This window comes from Colius striatus, chromosome 21, assembly GCF_028858725.1.
Source record: "Colius striatus isolate bColStr4 chromosome 21, bColStr4.1.hap1, whole genome shotgun sequence".
NCBI classification, from domain to species: Eukaryota; Metazoa; Chordata; class Aves; order Coliiformes; family Coliidae; genus Colius; species Colius striatus.
The window spans coordinates 7,968,049-7,990,192 of record NC_084779.1 but is presented as its reverse complement, the minus strand read 5'-3'; the positions used below and the strand labels follow the sequence as shown (position 1 = coordinate 7,990,192).

At 44.6% G+C, this 22,144-nt stretch overlaps 1 protein-coding gene across 2 annotated transcripts in view; it reads left to right on the top strand.

The window, feature by feature from the left end:
- The window catches only part of DVL1 (dishevelled segment polarity protein 1), a 61,962-nt gene that overhangs the window by 25,359 nt on the left and 14,459 nt on the right, over window positions 1–22,144 (top strand). For both annotated transcript variants that reach the window (XM_062012700.1, XM_062012699.1), the window contains exons 2-10: window positions 1,218–1,287; window positions 8,261–8,382; window positions 11,944–12,056; window positions 13,890–14,028; window positions 18,895–18,988; window positions 19,939–20,008; window positions 20,772–20,911; window positions 21,197–21,273; window positions 21,732–21,799. In XM_062012700.1, coding sequence (XP_061868684.1) covers window positions 1,218–1,287; window positions 8,261–8,382; window positions 11,944–12,056; window positions 13,890–14,028; window positions 18,895–18,988; window positions 19,939–20,008; window positions 20,772–20,911; window positions 21,197–21,273; window positions 21,732–21,799 — 893 coding nt within the window. The remainder of the gene's footprint in view (window positions 1–1,217; window positions 1,288–8,260; window positions 8,383–11,943; window positions 12,057–13,889; window positions 14,029–18,894; window positions 18,989–19,938; window positions 20,009–20,771; window positions 20,912–21,196; window positions 21,274–21,731; window positions 21,800–22,144) is intronic.

The window sequence follows — 22,144 nt, the reverse complement described above, 5'->3', positions numbered from 1 at the left end:
CAGGAGGCAAGATGTGACCTAGGAAACAAATGTCCCTTCTTCTGAAGGGAAGCTTTAACTCCATGACAGCAGAGGTTGTGTTTGTTGGTATCAGTCTTTGTTGTCATTATTAAACAGTAAGCCCACTAATGATGGAGAGCACTGATGTCCTCTCTCCACAGTGGACCACATCCAATAGGAACAGGCTTTACCTCAGTAGGAGCTCTGTGGCAGATCAAATGCATCACTTCTGCCTTGCCAGGCTTGCTTGGGTTGGGTCTAGGTTGTGAACCCATTTCTTAGGGCTTTATCCACCCTGGTCTTAAGCTGCTGTGTGTATTAGTTCCCAGTGGACTGTGTGATGTTCCAAAAGCTGACAGAATCGTGGATCTGCCCTTGCTTCGAACTTCTTGTAGAGCAAAAGATGCTTTCTTGCATCCAGGTTGTCCTCAGACTGAAGCAAATGGCTGCAACCATTCATATTCCTTTCTTGCCTTCTCTCCATTCCTTCTCCTTCCTCAGAACTGAAAGGAGCTGCCTCTTTACTACAAGTAACGATTTGTAAAACAGTGATATTTGAAATTAGTGGCTGCTGCTGTCTTTGATGTTCTTGGCACTGTTGATTGCTACCCAAAGCAAGCTGGGAATTACAGTCTGTCATTCTCTTGCCTCATAGCTCAAGGCTATATTTAGTAGTTCAAGTTGCAACAGATCTGGAAGTTGTTCCCTTTAGCTGCAGCAGAAGGCTAATGCTGTGATAGAGTGTGTTGCTTTGTGAGCAGTGACCTCAGCGTGCTGGTTCCCCGTCGCGAGGACAACTGAACCAGTCTGGGCAGTACTGCAGGGATATCCTGACTGGAAGGATCCCTGAGCCTTTACTCTGGAAACAGCCTCACAATCAGAATGTTCTTAGTGCTTCCCTTTTGCCTAAGTCTTGGAGCTTGGTGCAGAACTTGTGCACGTGATTTTTGGGATGCAGTGAGTGGTGTTTCCCGAGGGTGGGGGAAGATGCTGCCGTTTAAAACATGCATCTGTGGAGATAAAATTCCTACAGCATCTTTGTTTGCTGATTCTGCTGTTGGGTCTTTGCTGAGTGAGTGTTGTCTCCAGGAATCTGTGAAACACAACAGATACTATCTGAATTGCAGTCAGTTGAGGCTGGAGATCCCTGCAAATGTTGAAATCCTCACTAATGTAATTGCAAACTCTTGATTTTCTTCCTATTGTTTTTTTTCCAGGGTGGTAAAGGAGGAGATCTCAGATGACAATGCAAAGCTACCTTGCTTCAATGGAAGAGTGGTGTCCTGGGTATGTTGGCTCATGTGTCTGTGTCCATATGTTGTTACAGTGAGCACAAAGCAGTATAGTTGGTACATGGATTGAGGCTCAAATTACACAGAAGCAAAGGCTTAGTTTGACTTGAGAAGGAAATGATTTTTTGGTTAAGATCTTGGCTTCAACAAATGATGCAAGTAGGGTTAGAAATCATAGAATCATAGAATGGAAGCCATTCCATGAGAACTCTGTTGAAGTTTGGTTTTCCCAAGTCAAAACACAATCTCTTCTTCATTTTTTTCATGTCTTTTGGAGAAGAATGAGTTCAATTTGCCTTTTGCCCTCAGGTACAATAACACTAGTTTGGTGATAAAGAGTTTTATGATAAACTGACTCTTCAGTCTGAGTCAGTAGCCAAGTCTGTAACAGAATGATGCTATTGCAAAGATCTAAATGCAAAATTTAGATGCGTGGCTTAAATCAATCATTTCACAGAATCAGTGCTGTACCAACACAGGCTCTTCACAGCCTGGGCTGCTCAGCAGCAAGTGATGTTCTGTGTTATAAACCCACCTGTGTCAGCTGAGGCTGACACAGGGAGCACAGATTGCTTCAGGTAGTGTGGACAGATACATTGCTTCAAAAGGCTTAGATGCTTTCCTCCATTCCCACTCACCAGCTTGCTTCCAAATCTGTATGCACAGCCCACTAGTTTGGATCCAGATTCTGAGATGATGTAGTGCATCCTTTGCAGATGATGTTGACAAGGGCTTCTGTTCCCTCAGCTGAACAATCAGCTGAAACATCTGTGTCTGACCTGCATTACAAATTGCAAATTACTTTTTCCACACTAACACCCATAAAATTGCAGTGCTTATCTGCCTCTATTTGCTGCTAATTACTGGAGGAGTTTTATGTAAATCTTACTGTAAGTTAATTGTTCACAGTTTTGAACCCTTTAATATCCTATTCAGTGCAGCTTAACAGATAATTGCAGATGTCTTCCAGGGGTAGCAAAGTTGGTCTTCTTTGGGAAAAAAATGTCTTTTGGACAGGGCTGTTTCCTTATCTGGTGTTGAACATGATGGGCCTGAGCTTTCTTTGTCTCTGCTGTTATAAAATGTGCATCAGCTGGTAGCTGACAGCTTGGGATTCTTTCACAACACCATCTGTGGCAATTGCCATCCTGGCCATAAATGACTGCAATGGGTATGTGTGTATTTCATAGTGAGGCCACAGAGCTGAAATAGGAGCGTTAGTGCACACCATCCAGCTTAGCAGTCTCTTCCCCCACAACTCCCCTCTTGATGCAGTGGCTACTTTGAAGTTTACAAGATGACTGACATTTGGAAATTAGAGATTTTCATCTTTTTTAATAACATTTCAATCCTTCTATTTGTCAGAGGGAGGAACTTTGATCTTGGTGTCAAACACAGGACTGATTTCCAGAGGGGAAAATATTCAAGGGAGGATCTGCAAGTCTTTAGTTGTTTACTTTTGCTGCCCTGGGAATTCAATGTACAGCTAGATTAGTATTGAATTAGAATCACTGCTCCTAATTAGCTATTGAAACCTCCTTCTGTCTCCTACTTGTTTGCCTCCTCTGCATCTTGGATCTCATCCTTTTGATTACAGGGTGGGGTCTTTTTGTTGGTTTGGGGGGTTTCTTTGGGTTTTTTTTAGGACTAAATGATTTGGGACAGAGGGCTGCTACTCACCAAATTCCTTCTTGCATGGTTTTCCAACAATACAGGGCCTGGCATTAATTGTATGGCAGAGTTCTCATCTAGTAGCTGTTACTGTAAATGCATCTTCACATCCACATCTTCTACAAGAAACAGCTGATGTGTGTGCCTGTTTTGCTAACATACATAAAAGACAGAAGGTAATTCGAGCTCTTTAGGACTGCTGCTCTGGTGAGATTGTTATGTGTGGATTTGGTTTGTTCAGGTTCAGGTCCTTTCTGGCCAGTTTGGAATTAGCCTGGGTGGGAGGGAGCACCTCACCTTCAGGCTTTTGGCAAAATCGACAGTGTTTTGCTGTGCTCCTTGCTTGGTCCAGGAAGAGCCTCCCAGTGGAAGCTGGGAGTGTGGAAAGGATTGGCTGGTGGTTGCTGCCAGATCAGAGCCAGTCAGTGGCCTCTGCCAGCAGCTCACACAAAGTCCTTGGCTGTTATCTGTGTTTTTTAGGAAGGTTTTGCAACATCTGGGAGCAATTCCCTGACTGGCTGCTGGGAATGTGCAATATTTCCTATTGGCTGGCAGTGATGTCATAGCCTTGTGTGAGTCTTTCTCCTTTATTTCCCCTCTCTGTTATCTGGTTGCCAGCAGATAATACCTGTCCTGTTTGTACATAAGCTTTTTACACATCGTATTTGCAATTGCAATTAAACTGATTGGGTAGGACCATTTAGTCTTCTGCCATACAAGGCAACTCAGCAGCTTCAGGATTGTGAAATGATCTTCAGCAAACTACATTGTTGCCTTTCAGCACAGAGCTGAGGCTGTGAGTGAAAATCCACAGAGACGGCTTCGTGTTGATTCCTTTGTATAAAATGAACCGATTTCAGGATCTGTTTATTCTCCTCTCAGACTGTCTGTACCCTCATTCATCTGCTGATTGAATTATCACACAGGAGAAAAGAGAGCTGTGCATGAAATCTGACCCAAAGTGTCACAATACTGTATCTTCTTCCATAAGGTTTAGAGCTTATAAGGAAGGGAGACACGCTCACTGAAAACATTCCAAAGCTTACACATACCTGAACAAGTCATTAGGGAAGGACCAGAGTCCTAGTACAGGAGAATGGAATTCCTCTAAGGGGCAGCTGGGGCTGCAGTGCTAGAATGTCTGTGAGAAAGAGATGGGGAGGAAGCAAACAGGTGAACATAAAGGATGGGGGACTGGCTGTATGAGCTTGATCCTGTGTTCTCTGAGCATACATGGTCCATGGTTGGAGCAAAGCCCAAACATGCTGTATTTTTCATCAGGACAAAGAGAGGAAGCCTAATCTACCTTGCATAGACAGTTTGTTGTTACTAAAATCAACATCCCATTCCCAATAGGCTTTTGCAGGCCTTCTAGCTATATGGAGTCCTGCTGCCTTTGACAGAACTCCTGGTGGAATAACAGACCTCATCAGCACATCCTTGTGTGCAGTCGGTCCTTGGAGAGCAGCCTGCACGTGGGTAATGGGCCATGTCTCTGAAGCTTTGACTTGAGATTTGAAATGTCTGTGGCTTTATAGGAAATAATTACTTCTAACTTGTAGATGAATGTGCCTGTTCTGAAGTTGCTGTCAAAAATACAAATGGCTCTCTGGGGGTATTTGTTTAGTCCCTGTTATCAGTCTCTCACCTCTCCCTGAGCTGAGAGAAATGCCAGGAGCTGCTGCTGCTCTCAGGAGCAGTGAGGATTTCTATATGGCAGTTTTCACTCTCATAGACTAATAAATATTTAGCCAGATGAGAATATGAGAGCAGAGTGTGCCAATGCTTGCTCTTTCCCCTTCCCAGATTAGTTCTTCTTGTCTGGGGTCTTCATATTGTACAGACAGATTCCTTGAGCTGGCTTAATGCCCGTGTGAGTTTGAGATGTGTGCTCAGTGCTGAGCACTGTAAAGCAGCCCTTGCCATAATGAAGTGACAAGCACAGGCAAAAGTGGAGGAGAAAAAGGGAAATGGAGCTGCAGTCTTTCTCTGGGAGAGATTTAGTAGTGAGTGTGATGGCAGGACCTCGGTGGAAAAAACAAACAGCTTTGGCAAGACGAAGTGAAGCAAATTAACACTTGCAATTAGTTCCACACTCTTTACAAACCTCCTCCATGTGCAGCACGCTGAAGACATCCATGTTTCACACTGAAATGCAGTCCTTTGGGGTGAAACCCAGCAGCTGTTTTACAGCCCAGAAGCATGCTCTGAACAGCACAGGGTACTGACACAGGGCAAGTAAAGGGATGGATTAAGGTGCTACTGCCAGTGGAAGCTGCAGCAGAAGCTGATGGGTGAAACAGAATTGTGAGGGCTGGCTCCTGGCCGGGAAGCTGGGGTTAACACTGCTTTTCATGTGGAAACACAGTCAGAAGACTACAATGTGGCAGTCCAATGGTGCTGATCTTCTCCATTCAAGGTAATAGAATGTTGGGGCTTGTCAAAGCAAAGGACACAATCTACTCAATGGGTGTTGGAAGAAATGAGGAGCTCCTAGCTAGCAATGCAAGACAGGGAGCAGCAATTCTGTATGCCTGCACATGTAGCCAGGGCAGTGACATGTGAATTCTGTCAGCAAGTGTACACCCCCACAGAATTCTTCCTCTTCTGCAGTCACTGGCAAACCCTCATCCAACTGAAGGCATTTTGTGAGGTGTCTGGAAAGAGGTGGGGCTGCCAAGTCCCTACAAAGCTCCAGGATTCCACTGTGTAGGTGTCATATGACCTTTCTGATCCTTCTCAAGTTTGGGAAAAGGCACCTAGAAAGTGCAGTGGGAACAGACTGAGCTGCCTGTGCTACTTGCTACTGCAGATCTTTTCCAGCACAACAAATGTTTGTCCAATGCTCTTCTGTGGTGTTTTTGTTCATTTGGTCTGCAGCCATCCATTTATATTCCAGTGATCTGTAAGTCAAGAATGAAAGCTTTGATGAGAGATGAGTGTTCCACTTGTAACCAGACACAGATCTGGACACTCTGTGTCTTGTTTTAATAATGGAATTGCGTCAAGCTCTCTTGCTTAAATCTCTGAAGTCAGGTCCAATGGAGGAGCTCCCAGGTCCTGCTTATCCTAAGAGTAAGGTCACATTAGGCAACCTATTGAAATGGTTATGTTCTTGGGTTTGTTTGTTTATTTAATAATCATTATTATTCCTCAGGGGCAAAATTTCACCCCAGAGGATGTGGGTAAATGACAGGGAGTGCACTCTGTGTGGAGATGCCTGAGCCAGGCTGCAGCTAGCAGTACAGCCAGTGCAGCATGGATCTTGGGAAGGCAGGCATAAGGAGCTCTGCACTGGCCACTGTGTTATCATGGCTGCTGTGCTTATCATTTACCACTTGAAAGACCTTTATCTAGGATTAACAAGATGCCCAGAAACAGGAGATATTGCTAGTATCTTTTCTGGAGTTGAGTGTATCTTGAGTTCACTTTATCTAGTAGTGAACTGATTCAGGTTTAAAGTGACACATTTCCTGAGTGCAGCCCTCTCGCCTTTCTAATGGCAATGGCATAGTCTGAGGTGTTTGTGCCTCTAATCCCCCTGAAGGTCAATAAAATGGGTACCCAGTGCTTTATCCTTCAGGAAATCACAGCCCAGGGACATTATTTATTCACAAAGGAGTTGCTTGCTGCAGTGGATTTTGCTCCTGCTCAGCAGCACTCCTAAGATGATCTGCACCCTCCATCAGTCTGGTGGGTTCTGCATTGCCCAGGCTTCTTCCTGCAGGAGCAGGGAAATACTAAAGAACAAATATCCTGAAATATGGAAAGGATTTGTCTTGTTGGCTCATGTCTCTCTGCATTGAGCTCATCTTTGAGACAGGTGTTACTGTCAGCAGGAAGGCTTCAAGGAGGAACACATTTTCCTGCTATCCCTAACTCAGGCCAGGTGCTGGTTTGCACAGCTTGGGATGATTTTGAATGTAAGGGTGAGAGCATTTATAGATCTTGCCTACACCCAGTTTCCTTTTACCCCTTGGTTTGATTTTGTTGGTGAAAGAGCTTGCACAGAGACTCCTTAGGGGATGAGCCAGGCTCAGAGACATTCTTGCATCTCCCTCATGCTTTCTAAACATCTCCCATTAACTTCCCTACCTGAAAGAAAGAAACCTTAATTATCAACTTACTGGGAGAGCTCATGTTATTTTTCCCTTCAGTGTTTCCTGTGTTGCTCTTGTCTTGGTGATAAGAGTTTGAATAATGCAGCAGACTCCATGTGGTGCTGGAGAACTGTTTTGTCTTCAGGCAGTTCCTTTTTGACACTCTGTGTGTTTGCCTTCTCATCTTTATGGTGTATGCTCTTAGGAGTGATACACTGCATCCTGAGTGCCAGTCCCCTCCTGTCCTGTTCCATTTCCTTGTCCATCCCCTTCTTTACCAGTGCATGTCTTTGGTGATGATATTAGATTTTGACCTTGATAAATTAACCAATTATAGTTAGAATGTCTTCTATAGGGCTAACTCTTTAACAGCTTAAAGAGAGGGAAGCTGAGACACTGTTGCCTCTTAGTGAAAGGTAATAATTTATATTGGTGCTTGCACATGTATTTAATTAAAGGCCTTATAATCATGTGTTTAAAGAGACTCAGCAAAGCGATCAGATGGCTTAAGGGATTGGTAATAGGGTATAAACCTTTTCACCTCTAGGTCACTAGTTCAAGTCTGAACTTCTGTTGGTTGTGACCAAAAAGTCTTGTGTGTGGTCAGTGGACTGTTGAAGCACATGAATCATTTTTAGCTTCCTTTCTGAATGGGCAGGGTTTTGTTCCCTGTCCTTGCAAAACCATTTACCCAGTTCTTTTACCCTAGGATTTAACTTGCATTTAGATGTGTTACTTTCAGGGGTTTTCTCTAAGAAGTTATACCATGTTTAGACTGTCCTGCTGTCAAGTTTTAGCTTTTGTTTGTACTTTTTGTCATGGCAAACCCAGCCCAAGAGTGCAGTCTTCCAGTGTGCGTGTGTTTCATGAGGAACACTGACAGCCTGCGTGCTTGGGCAGCCAGGGAATGCTGCAATGACAAGTCCCAGGAAGATGTGCACTCCCTGCCTGGTGTGCTGCTGTGTTCTGAGATGAGAAAAAAACTTGTGCTTGCAGGAATTTTATGTGTCTCTTAGTTGATGGTGTTTTTATGTTGAGACTGGTAAAATCAGGTTACATTCAAAGTTTGGCAGGAATGCATCTGCTCTGGTTTCCCTTGGATCTCACAGAATCTCTAGCAAAGCAGAAGCTGATCCCCTTATGCCAGAGTGGAGAAACCTGTACAAGTGTGTGTAATTGTCTTCTTTCTCTTGACAGCTGGTCCTGGCTGAAAGCTCCCACTCTGACACAGGCTCCCAGTGCACCGAGAGCCACCCAGACCTTCCGCCACCCATTGAGAGGACAGGAGGCATTGGAGACTCCCGACCTCCATCATTCCAGTAAGAGAAAAGGGCTCTTTTTCTTTTAGATTTTAAACCAAAAGATGCAATTAATTCCTGTCTGCTTCTTTCTCACATGACTCCCTGCTGTTTATTCTTACTGCAAGAAAAATAATGTGCTTATTAGAAGCCAGGAGTTAAAAGGGAGATGGGTAGAAAAAACCCTGCCATAGGTAGAATGAAATATCCATCCTATATATGTGGGAGGGTTAAGCAGTGAGGGAGCCCAAAAGGCTTTTTGTAGTCTATGGATGACAACCTTAATTTATGAGTGTGTTATGTGTAATTGTGTAGTGTGCAGAGCCAGCAGAACACTGATATCAAGAGCAAACATTTCCATAAGGAATAATGCCTCCTGCATGTGCATACAGGGGCTGCCAGCTTGAGCTGTGCTCAGCCAGACTGGGAGTCAGCTGGTTTAATGGGAGCCTTGTTATTTCCTGTTAGTGTGCAGAGCCAGTGTATATCCTTAGAATACCTTCATTTTCAGGGAGGCCCTCTGAATTTACACAAGGAGGGTTTAAAGCAAGACCTGGTTCTAGTATATGTTTGGAGAAGGAAATGTGGTCTTGATTTGCCTGGTGTCATGTGTTTCCATTGCCTTCTAGGAAATTTATTGCCTGGAAGAGCCCTTAGTGTTGTGTGTGGGTCTTTTACAGTTAAATGCCTTCTAGAGAGGACAAGAAACCTTGGGAAGTGCTAACCCTGCCTCAGACTGTGTGTCTTGCAAGGGCTTGACTGCCCTCGTGTGTTCATGAGTCGCTTTCTGTTGTCCAGGAGAGGCCTGTGTGAGTGCAGTCACATGTCCAGCAAATATAACTGGTTCTTTGTCCTCCTGACCTACACCTGCATGTAATAGCTGCGAGGTCAAACTGTATTTTAAGAAATAATCCCATTGCAAGTGAGGCACAAGTCCATGAGACTGCTCCCTGCTGATAGCTGTGTACTCTGATGGAACTGAAGCTGTGCTCTGCTGATGCACCTGCTCTCTCCCACAGTATTCTGAGCATCCTGCCTGTATCCTCCTGCCCGTGAGCACAGTGCTGCAAGTGCTGCTGTTTTCATGTTAAGAAGCAAATGCAGGAATCCTCCAAGGGGTGAAGTAGCTTACAGAGGTCATGCTGAGTCAGGAGTAGCAACACAGGAGGTTGTGCTTTCTGGCTTGTGTTCTCATTTGAAGATAAACCATGTTTCTTCTTTCTCTCTCCCCTAACTCTTTCTTTCTTTCTTGTTTTAAACTGCAGTAGAAAATCTGACTCATGGGGGGAATCTTCTGGGCTACAACTTTTTCTCTCTTAGTGCCTTTCTTCTGTCCTTCTCTTCATAATTGAATGTCTTCACATTTTGCAGTGGTTTTTGCTGTTGTGTCCATAAGAAAGCCTAATGATGACCTACATTTATCTCTATGAGTGTCTCATTCTGCATGAAGCCCTTAGTTCTGATTCACTGTGCAAGAAAGGCAGCTCAGAGCTCACTACTCTCACCACATGCCTCTCCACCACTAAACAGGAGCAGCCTCACCCATGCACATGAATGTGGATTTGGCAACCACTACAACAGAGTGGTTGTTCACAAACTCACCACTTAGTACTGTACCTTCAGCATTGCTGTATACTCACATATCACCTCCCCTTCTCTAGCCATGACTTACCTTCCTGAGTCCTGAATCCCTGAGATTTTCTATTTTAATGCTAGTCAAACATCCACACATCTGTCAGCTTGTGTCTTCCCTCTTCAGTGTTGATTGTGAGCTGTTTTATCCCAGAAGTCCCAGATGAGCTCGGTGTTGTGTGATTGTGCAAGCAGAGCTGTCCCTGGGCACAGGGAATACAACACCATCCAGGGGAGTGAGCTCCTTGTCACAGGTTGAGTGGTAATCTCCACTGGCTGCCTGGCAGCATCCGTGTTTTGCTTCATCATTGATGAAATCTAAACAAAATGTACTTCTTCCCCTTCTGAGGAGGATTCTGAAGCCCATCCTGTATCTCATGCTCCGCTGCTCTGTTGCAGTGGTTGCCACATCACGTTGATGGGAATGGGTGAGGCTGCTCCTGTTTAGAGCTGAGAGTAGTGAGCTCTGAGCTGCCTTTCTTACACAGCTCTTGGGCATGTGCACTGCAAATGGAACTGAACTGCCTCAGCAATGAGAGAGGTACTAAGCGAGCTGCAAGGTTCCCTTTTGCACCCTTTGTGAGGGTGTAAAGCACCTTTTGCAGGCGGCTTGAGCCTCGGAAGCCCGGTAGCAGTGGCAAACCTCAGCAGCAGGCACTAGATGGTGCTGGCGACGTGTCCAAGGCCTCACAGGGTCACCTGAGGAAACTGGCACCCTCTCTCCCTTTTCAGGGACCTTAGGAAATGATCCCTCTTTCCCTTCTCAGTTGTTCTGGGCTGAAACAAGAAGTGCAGACGTACTTGTGACAACGCTTACCTGTGTTCTTGCATCTTGGTGCCTTCATCAGGGCTTGAAACGTGCAGGCAGGTGCTGTCTGGAACAACAACCATGCATTCCTGGTTTGTGTGGTGGACATGTCAGTACATCTCACTAATGCACAAACAGTCTGTGGGTGTGCAGAAGGCTTTTCAGCACTCCTCTTAAATGTAACACTGGATACATGTGCTTCCATATAGACCAGTTCTGGGTCCAGCTTCCACAGCAGCCCATGGCACCAGTTGGGTAGACAGCTGGTAGGTTGATTCCCTGTGTAAAACGTGCATGGCAGTGTGGTGCAGCATCATGGGGTTCCAGGAGAAGTACATTAATGACTCTGATGCTTTGGTATGGGTATAATGCACACAGAGGCAGGCACAAGAACAAGAGGTGCAAAGGGCAGAGTAGAGATTCCTTTTTAAATGGGTGATGTTTATGGGACAGAGGGAAAGAGTGTGACTTTCTAAGGGAAATCTTTCATGTCAGATCATTCACTGTTATATTTCCAGGAGCTTTAGATCAGTTTCCACAATTTAGTCCAGCAAAATGAGCTGTAACTTTTGCCTGCACTCCAAGAGGCTCTTCTTATTTCATGTGAGTGCTTCAAGGTAACTTATTAAATGTACTAATGACAGAGATACATAAACCAGATTGAGCCTGAAGAAAAGAGCTAAATGGCTAAGCTAGTTCTGTTCAGCAGTGGAACAAAAGAGCATCTCCATCTTCCCCTTTATCCCACCAACTCTGTTAACAGGACTGATTTTTGTCCCTCAGCAGAGATATTGAAACACATGGGTGCAAATAAATGCTCTTAAATATTCAGTGTTCTGTGTTACCACCACTGCTCTTGGTTAGCTGGCTTATCGATGGGCATGAGAAGTGAAAGCCACTCTGGTTCATATGAACTGAGAAATGGCCCTTCCTCAAGCTTTGGAAGTTTGAGAGTGTGGAGCTGTCATTGCTGTTCGTTTAGATTCATCCCACAGAGTGGCCCAAAACCATGGTGACAAATTCCCTGCTGCCTCCTTGAAACCTTCTGTTCTGGTTCATTGTAGTAACTGCAACTGCTCTTATTAAAAGGAGAAAAACAAAAGAGATGACTCCAGTGTTTCTTCCTATTTGTTCTCTACCAGCCCCAATGCTGCCAGCAGCAGGGATGGCCTGGACAATGAAACAGGAACAGAATCAGTCATCAGCCACCGGCGAGACAGGCACCGGCGGAGGAACAGAGAAGGGCACGAGGATGGTGAGTCCTGTGTCAGTTTTCCTCTTCCATTTCAAAAGAGCAATGCCTCTGACAACCTTTCAGAGCAACAGCTGCTCCTGCAGGAATAGTGCAGGAGGGAGCTGTGCATTCTCACCAGCTTGCAGGGGCTGGGATTATTTTAATGGAATAATTTGATAATTGCTTTGAAACCCTTTGAAGCTCAGCATGTTCCAAGATGTTTGGACAACCTAGAGCAAAGTGCCAGCAAGATACTTTTTTGATGCTGTACAGAACTTTCTGTGGTGTTAGAAGATGATTAGCTTGGAGAGGAGTAACTCCAGCCAGTGCTGACCTCTGTATCTCATGGCTACGCTGCCTCCTTTACTGGAGTTCACTCATTTAAAGGCACAACACACTCTCTGCATGGCACATGAGTCTGCAGTGCAGACAGTTTGAGACTCTTAGTATGAAATTACAAGATCTGAGCCAACAACCTTTAAAATACCAGTTGGTTTCTCTAGGCTTGGATCAGTGGTGGTGTTTTATGCTGTTATAATTACAGCACATTGACTCTGAATCTGGTTTTATACGTAAATACACCCAAAGTTCACATATAAACTACAGGACTTCATCTCTTGCCTCTAGTCTGCACATCAAAGGAAGTTTGGGGTTTTTTCATTTGTTGCCAGACAAGAATTTCCAGGCTTAATTAAGGATTAATAGGTGCCACCCATTGAGTTAAAAATGGTCCAGAATATGGAATACTTGGGCCCAAGAGATGCCATCACAGGTTTTATTCACAGCTCCACCCACTAAAGTATTTGCCTGCAGTTAGAAAACCAGAAGTCATCTATATATTATGGGTTGGAAACACATGTCTTTCTGTGCATTTAACCCTTCCAACTTGTAACTGACTCAGAGGGTATGAACATTACTCAGTGGGTGGAGCAGAGAGCTGTCTCTGCATGATCCTGACTGCAGATTCCTTTGGGGAATCACAGAAAGGGGCAGAATCTGCTAACAGGGTTAAGTTAAACATTTCTTACAGGAGAAACCTTGAAAGGGGATTTGGTTTTAAGATGAAACTAGTGCCAGTGCATGTTTTGCCATGGTCACTTGTGGGAAAACAGCTGGTTGTTGGGTGGCTGGTCCAGGACCCTGATGATATTAGGGAAAATAAAGTATTAGAGCTTCTTAAAGAGTTAAAGCAGTTTCTTTATCCTTTCTGCCCTACTCTCCATTTTCATTTGAAGAAACTCTTTCCTTACTGGACAAGAGACTGGAAAACTTTGTCAGATAGTTCAGTCTGACAGCCTGGGCTTGAACTGCAACAGATTTGTTAGAGGGGCATTGACTTAGTTTTGGATTAAAGAGTTTAGGTGATGGTAAACTAAGCAGATTGTCTGAGGGCTGATAATTAAAAGTGTGCTATCATGGGTGGACTGTTCACAAATGCTGGCCTGGGTGCTTCACCTCATTGTTGAAGGATTACTCATCATAGAAAAGCTATTTCTGCTGAATTGCTAATGGACAATTACAGACATCCATACAGAGGCCACCATGAACATTGATGGCAGCCAGAAGGTGTGGGACACACCTGGTAATCTGACAAAGGTTTCACACCTCTTTCCATTGAACATGCAGGAGGACTTTGCAGGATAGGTTTGCTAGAGCAGGGTTTCACTCTCATGATGACCCAGGCTAGGGCACTTTCCAGCTCTTCCACCCATTTCCATCAATTGGAGCAGTGTGTAGGAGCTCTTCTACAAAAGATCCAGTTCAATCCGTGTGAATGTTTTGCTGCTCACAGTGCCACTTCTCCTTTGCTCTCCCTCTTTGCTCTGGAACTCTCCATTTCTGCTGTTTCCACAGTCCCTCGGATCAATGGGCACCCAAAGCTGGACAGACACCGTGAGCACCCTCCAGGATACGACAGCTCTTCTACCATGATGAGCAGTGAGCTGGAGTCCAGCAGCTTCATCGACTCTGACGATGACGACAACACCAGCAGGTAGGGCACTGCCACAGCCACCCAGCACTGGGCAGTCACAGCCACTTGACTGTATTCCTGGGCTTTCCTGAGACATGCTGCCAGGCAAGATGAGAAGATTTATGTCTTCTCTTTATTCTCCTTGTTTATTTTCCTTAAGCACCGACAGTTCCTCAGTAACATCACGTTGTGTCTAATCCCTGCTCTGAGAAGCAAGCTCAGTTACCTGGGTTGCTCCCCAAGCTGCCTATAGCCACTGATCCACTTAAGAGAATAAATCTGTTTCTGTTCTTTCCTTTTAATAGTAGGATTGTATTGGAAGATCAAAGCAATGTGCAACTGTCTACCTATTTATAACATAATGGTGTGAATATTGTAACAAAACACCTTTGGCACAGATTCCTAATACAAATGCACCTCACTGAAGCTGAATTGTGAAGGAATTCCTGTGTAATTGCATGGGCAGAAACCTCTGAGCCACACAGGAATTCATCAGTTAATGCTGCTGCAAAGGCAGGCTGTGGTACCATGTATTTGTGATTTCTTAAACAGAGAGAGAATGTGAATTGCTCCTTGGGTTTTGCAGAGACTCTGTTCATTTGAGGACATCCTTGTTTATCTCTAGAGATAGTTTTGCTGTTCCCTAAAAGGTTCAGAAGCCAATACATGTCTTGGATTCAAAATACCTGGTTTTTTTACATGTAAAGTCAATCAAAACTAATATTCTTCTCTTTCTGGGATGTTTCTGCATTCTCTAAGCACTGTCTCTGGAGATGGTGTTCATCCAAATTTGCTCTGAAAACCTATTACAGATTCCTATTAGTTGTCAGAGAACAAGAAGATTATGAAACCCTGGTGGTCTTGGATCCCTGGTGGTTATGGATCCCTGGTGGTCATGGATCCCTGGTGGTTATGGATCCCTGGTGGTTATGGATCCCTGGTGGTCATGGATCCCTGGTGGTCATGGATCCCTGGTGGTCATGGATCCCTGGTGGTCATGGATCCCTGGTGGTTCACAGAAATCTGTAGCTAAAACAAATTAAGGAGCAATGTGATATTCTTCAATTCTAGGTAGAATGGAAACAGCAAAGAACAACTAGTCCTGGAAACACTTAAACATTTGCAAGCAGATGCTTAGCTTATTGCACTCCCTGGATCTATTTGGTCTTGCAGTTAGTCATAGCTTAAAAACCTGTTGAAGAACAGCAGTTCCCTTCAAATCCTGTTTAAAGCTTGGGTGTTTCCAAAGGGTTGAAGGAGTAACTAAGTGAACATTTAAGATTTGGTCCTGAAATAGTTTCAAGAACTTAATTGGCAGTTTCGGTGAAGTTGGCAACACCTGAAGATAAAGAAAATGATCCTTCTGGTTGCTTTGTACTTCACCTGGATGTTCGTGTGCATAAAGGGTTGGCAAGATCAGTAGTTAACCTGAATGTACTCTAAGCTTTCCTAAAGCCTTTAGGGTTTCTAACCTTCCTTCCCTCCCTAAAAAATCAAGCCCACAAAAACAACAACAAGCCTGCAGTTGATTCTGTTTCTTGTAAATAAATTAATCATTCCCATGGCAGCAAGATATGCAGTAGGGCAGGATTAGCAGTCAGGGTGGCCACTGAAGCACATTATACCAGACCCAGCTAAACCTTTCTGTATTAACAAAGCTTCCTGCATCTGACCTGAGAGGAAAGAGACTCCTGGAAGCTGCTGCACAGGCCTTTTCCTTTCTGGGCTGGGGCAGAAGCTTTTGGCACACAGAATAGCTGCCAGGCCAGCTAGTCAGGAAGAACGACTAAGTGGAATGCTCCAAGGTATGCTGTTGTGTTACAGTGATGATGTTCTGAAGCAGATGGGAGATTGTGCTGGCAGGGAGAAGTTTTCTTTAGAGGCAAATACAGCCAAATAGAAAACCAAGCATGCTCCAGATCTGCTGGAGACAGCGGCCTGGGGAGAAAGAGGTCGAAGGGGGTAAGTTTGTTTAATAACAGCTGGTGTACTCCTGTGTCAGAACCTGCACTGTAAAGGAGATTGGACATGGAGGAGGTCACAGAGAGGAGAAATCAGATGTAAAGGATGTTACTGGCTTGGAAGTGAAGAGGTCATAAGGAGGAGGATGCTTCTCTAACAGCATGTGTTTGATTTGTGTTGTTTTTAGCTCGGAGTCGGTTGCAGGAATTGCCAAGTGCCAGGAACTTCTGTTGCATTTACTTAGAGAGAAAGAGTAGTCTTTTGTTCCAGTGAATGAATTTGTGCACAGATATTACAGGACAGCACAGAGCCCTTCAGGTGTTGTGAGTGCAATAATCTGTGTGCTTTGTTTTCAGTGTGATGTGGAATGTTGGTGCTGGCAGGTAGTAGATGGTATTTCGAGTACAGATTGATGTAAGGAGCTCGTGGTGAACTTTACACTGAGAGTCTTATTTCTGTCTTCTGTTAAGCAAATAAAGGTCTGGCAGGTATCTGTAGGATTATTGTCAGCAACTTGCAGTTAGTATTCTCAGATCAATGAACATTCAGTTCATTGCTTGTTTAAGGAACTGACATCAGTTATTTTCAGACTGTGGATTAGCTTTCTGTGACAATGTTTTATCTCCTTTTCCTTTTTGGGGGAATGTGGATTGGACAAATTGTTGTTATTCTTTACAAAAGCCCTATCCTGTGGGATTTTAGCCTTTCTGCTAGAAGTGCAGTCAGAGTTTTGGCCAGTAGCTAGTGCAGGACATTGGTAGTTATGAGTCCAGATTTGGTTTTCATCTTTGCACTTTATTTTCCCCAAAAGCTCAACTCTACCATCTTGGTTTGCTCATGGTCATAATGACTTCTACTCATTCCTGGGGGTGGAATAGGTTTGAGCTGCTATTTAGCATCCAGGTACTCCTTGAATAGGAGATATGCAATGTCTATGGACAATTCAGCAAGTGTGCATTGAGGCTATGGATTTCCATTCCCAGAAGAGGTGATGAAGTGTGCCATAGCTACCTGGAAACAGACACAGGCTTGGCTCCCTTTGAAGAAGCTGCAGCAGCTGTGAAACCTGATGTTTGCAAATCTGCTTCCACACAGGGTGGGAGTCTTGCTGAAACAAACTGTCTTGCCTTGCACATAGGCTTATTAAGGCAACTGAGGTCATTGTTCAGCCTCCCCCAAGCAGGGATACCTTTGAGGGGATCTTGGGGCTTGACTTGACATTTAAGCAGAAAAGCTCCCCCAGTCTTTTGCCTCTTGTCTTTTTCCTGCTGGTGATGTGAGCAATACTCCAAACTGTTGTGTGCTGGAAAGCTTTAGCTGAATCCTGCTAATGAGACTTTCCTGGGAGAGAAGGAGAATGAGATTGGAGAGGAAACAGAGGGAGAACATTGGCAGTAAAATGTAAGAAGAGGTTTTTGTGTCAGTCTTTGCAAGTACTTTCAAGAAGAGCTGAGAATGCTGAACAAGTCCAGTTTGGGGAGCCCTGTATCAGAGAGACCTTTATTTTTCCTATTGAAAAAGTCAAGGCTCAGAAAACCAGGTGCTGTGAGCTGTTTCCACAGACCAAGCATAAGCAGGTTTTTGATCTCTTTTGGAAATACCACCTCTTGCCTCTTTAAATTAATTTGCCTTGCTGGGAGGGAAGAAAGGAGTGTGTGAGGTTAACATGCCTGAAATAGTTCTGTGAACTCAAAGAGAATGTCAAGAGATTCACACCCTCTGAGCAGTTCCAGCTTCTGCAATATTCAGCTCAGTGTGCTGGACTAAAACACACATGCTTCATGCAAGGTGGGTTTCCCATGTGGGGAGCTGTAATCTCAAGTCAGCGAGCTCCTTCTTGAGCTCCTTTTTGAAGTCAGTGTATCAAGTTTTGCTTGAGGTGTTCCAGCATTCCTGCTTGTGCCTAGAACTTTGAAGATAGTGACATGGAGACTGGGGGAGGGGTAGGAAAGCCTGGCACTGTTTTCTTTGTGATAGTGCCAGTTCAATTGCTTGTTGTATAGGGTTGGCTTCTTTTAAGTCTTGGTTAATGATGGAGCATTACTTTGTCCTTTTTTTTTCCATGCTTAATAAATAGAGGGGAAATGTCTCTGTGCTCTTACACTGGTATTTGTGAAAGCCAAGCTTTCTGCCAGGCTTCTGAAATGAATTTGGCCAAATCCATTTATGTTTTTGTGTGTCTCAATTGACCATCTGTAGAATAAGGGTGATTAATGATCCCAACTCTTATGGGCATCTTAAGGATTTATGTGTAAAATGTAGCATATCTAGGTCCTACAAATAAAAGCCCCCCCAAAACTCCACAATCAATAAAAGCTACCAGAACATATGAGGGCAAATCATATTTGCTATCCCCCCATCATTATTTGGTAGTAGCTGTTGTCAATTGCTCCTTTATTTCATAGAATTCAAGCCCCAGTGTTAAGTTCCACATTAAATAGCAGCAGGAGAAAATAACAGCACCAGGAGAAGACTCTCAGAAAACAATACTAAGAGATCTCCACGTTGTGTGTTGAGCAGAGGTTAAAATAATTGCCTCACATGGCTGTTCTTACAGTGTGCATCTTTCTTTGATGGGCCTGGAGTCAGGACCTCCTTTAAAGTGATGGCAGATGGCTACCTCTGACCTTTGGGGGGTTAAATCAGGGTGATATGTGCCTGTTGAGATGTGGGTTGCACTCAGTCTTGCTCCCAAAAGCAAGCAAGGCAGTAGATTGCACTGCCTGCTGCATGGTGTGGCTTAGCTGCTGTCTTCTCAGTGCTCCTGGGCAGAGGCTGGGGTAATGAGCAGAGCAAGGCTGATGGTGGCTGCGTGATTTACTCTCTCCTGCATTTGTAGGAATAGGCCTTGCTTTTTTGGCAGGGTGCAGAGAAATGCAAGTGGCTCAGCTTTACAGAGCTGACATTTGCTCTCAATTCCCTCAGGCTGAGCAGCTCCACTGAGCAGAGCACTTCATCCCGGCTCATCCGCAAGCACAAGCGCAGGAGGAGGAAACAAAGGATGCGGCAGATTGACAGGGTAAGGTTGGCATCATCACTTTCCTATGGCGTGGACCCTGACTTTAGAGTGTAGCATGTGATTAAGAAGAGACCCAGAACAGGTCTGTGCCCTGTTGAATTCATTGGAAAGGCTCCCTTTGGCTCCAGCCTGAATCCCTAACAGCTGAAGTTCTGCAGCACAAGGGTCAAGACTCATTTTTCTTCTCTCCTTTTCCCATTCTAAGTGATTGCATTTCTTCTTGTCTTTTTCAAGACCAGCCTCTGCAGGAGAGCCTCCATTATTCCACTGGCTGCTGTGGGCAAGGGATGTCTGTGGTGTTAGAGATCTGGTGTATGAATTGCTGAGGCTGCTGAAAGGAGAAAGCCACGTTTATAGGAGATGGCAAATCTTTTCTCTTGCCTTTTCCTGAGCTAGTCCTCTGGGAGCACAATGGCATTGCTCCAAATGAACTACTTCTTGAAGTAACTGTTTATTCTCAGTCTCCACAGGTTAAGACTGAGTCTTTTATCACAAGAACTGGAGCAGTGTTTTTGAAGATAATGAACAAGCACATTTGTGTTTAATGTTGGAGTGTCTGTGTTCCCACCTCCTGAAGGGTCACAAGTTGTCCATTCCTCTCTGTAGGAAGAAGCCAGAGACATAATAACACCTTACACCTGGCACTGTGGTGTTTAAATGTCTGTCAGTTGTGTGGTCAGGGAGCAGAAGTGATTAAATGTGAAGTTCAGTTGAGAAACCTCCATACAGGAACTTGCTCTGTGTGTTCTGTCAACAAATCCTTGCAGACAGTGCACACTGTGCTCAGGTGGTTTTTTTCCCTACAGATTCTAAGTGAAGAATCATTTTGAGGAGGCGACAATGGCTTTGGGATGCCTGGAAACCTATTAATCAGCTCCTGATCAATTGTATTTGTATTGTCTTATTCTGAGACCTTGAAAACCTTGAGCATTTTCTGTTGTATTTTGCAGTCATCTTCGTTCAGCAGCATCACTGATTCCACCATGTCCCTAAATATCATCACTGTCACACTCAACATGGGTAAGAAGACAAGCAGTGTTTGTTATGATGAATTTCAAGTGATACAGATACATTTTGTTATGGCTTTTGGAGCTGGTAGAAAGCTCCTTGACTTGAAAAGACTGAACTAAAGGGAATGGCAGCTGAGAGCTGCCACTCTGTTGACTGTGCCTGGGTTGCTAGTCCAGTACAGGATAGTTCTGAGCCATTTGCACAAGCAGATCAATGTTCTGCCTGAAAAGCCCAAGGAAGGAGCTGGAACTGCAGGATGTGGAGTTCTGCTCTTGTTTCTAGGGCTGGTAAAGGGGTCAGATGTTGTTATGAGCAGGGGTGGAAGGGCACTGGAGGTTTCCATTTCTGCTACCCACATGTTTCATTGTTTATCCAGATAGAAATGTTCAGGGCTACCAGTTCAGGACTTTTCAGTAGCACCAAACTCTTCCTGCCACTCTGGCTCATGGAGAAAACACTGCCTAATGCTGACTGGGTGCCTGATTTCTGGGTGCAGACAGTTCTTTCCAATGTTGTTTCTCTTGCTGATTTTTTGAATGTAACTTTTCAGTGTCCTGCATGACAAAAATAATGTCTTCAGCAGTGTTTCCCTGCTGCCTTCTGAGGCTGCCAGTCAGATAGATGCCAGTAGGGTAACCTGAGATAATTGTAAGTCAAACGTGGCCCAGCTGATGTTGAGAGACTGTAGTAGCCTGGTGTTAGCTCTTCACTGTCATTCCAATCACTTTGTTTGCTTTTTTCCTCCCCCACCCTTCACTTTCTATCTGTATAGAGAAGTATAACTTCCTGGGAATCAGCATTGTAGGACAGAGCAATGACCGGGGTGATGGTGGCATATACATTGGCTCTATTATGAAAGGAGGGGCTGTGGCAGCAGATGGCCGAATTGAACCAGGAGACATGCTTCTGCAGGTTGGTCCTTGTCCAAAAATACATGCTGCTGGCTTGTACATTGGTGGCTCAGCTCAGTCATCCCACCAGATCCATGGACTTAGTGGTCAGTCCCCAGAATTCATTCGTACCCAGAGAGATGCGTCACGAGGACTGTTACCGCTTCAGTTCCTGAACCCTGGGATTTCTGCAGCTGCTCAAGGGAATGGAAACAGTTAGAAAGCAAATAACTTTTGAAAGAAGTCATTAAGGTGTGTTCAGTTTTGCCACTGCAAAGCCTGACCTCTGCTTTTTGCCACGTTTCAGGTGAATGATGTCAATTTTGAGAACATGAGCAATGACGACGCCGTGCGGGTCCTACGGGAAATAGTCTCCAAACCAGGGTGAGCATCTGAGGCACTCTCTTGCTGCTTGTCCCTCACATGCACTTACTGGTACTGGGCAAACCTCAGAGAAATGAACACTTTGATCTCAATAAGCAGCTAGTGTGACTGCTGACTCAACTCTGAGCTCAGTGTAAATGATGACTAGGTGAGGCTGGTTCCAACGCATCAGCCAGATGCAGCACAAAGCAGGAGCTGCCTGCTTCCAGTTGATATGCTGAGTGTTGTCATCTCTCCAGAGCTGATCACTGACAGTGCTCATGATCTATGCAAGCCCACAACTATCCTCAGGACTGGTTTGTACCTGCAAGTGCTCTGACAAAGCATCTCAAAAGCATTCTTAGAGTGTACTGGACAACTCTTGGATAGGAATGTTTATTGCAAAGAGATCATTGTGGCAGTTACAACTTCTATAGGGAAAGTTAAGAGTCACCTTTACTTGTTTTCTTTCTTCCCAGACCTATTAGCCTAACAGTAGCCAAATGCTGGGACCCTACTCCCAGGAGTTATTTCACCATCCCCAGGGGTGAGTACATATCTGTGCTTTTTGCTGGGTTCCTGGGGAGCCCTCAAGATCTAGAACATGCTCAGCTATTTTGGCACCTGACAGACCTCTGTTCCCTCCAGCTTTGACAGTATGATTTGTTTGCTTTTTGTTTTGGGAAGCAGGGGTTTATGCCACTTTTTTTCTGAGACTCCAGTGCCCACTGAATTCTTTTGATCCACGTGGCTTTGGATCAAGCTCTTAAGCTTTTTGGGTATTGCTAACCAGCTACTGCTGGCAAGGTGCTTTTTGCTCCCCTGTGCTGAGGCTCTCTCACTTGTCCTATCACAACAGCAAGGACTCGTGTACACCCCCCAAAAAATCCCT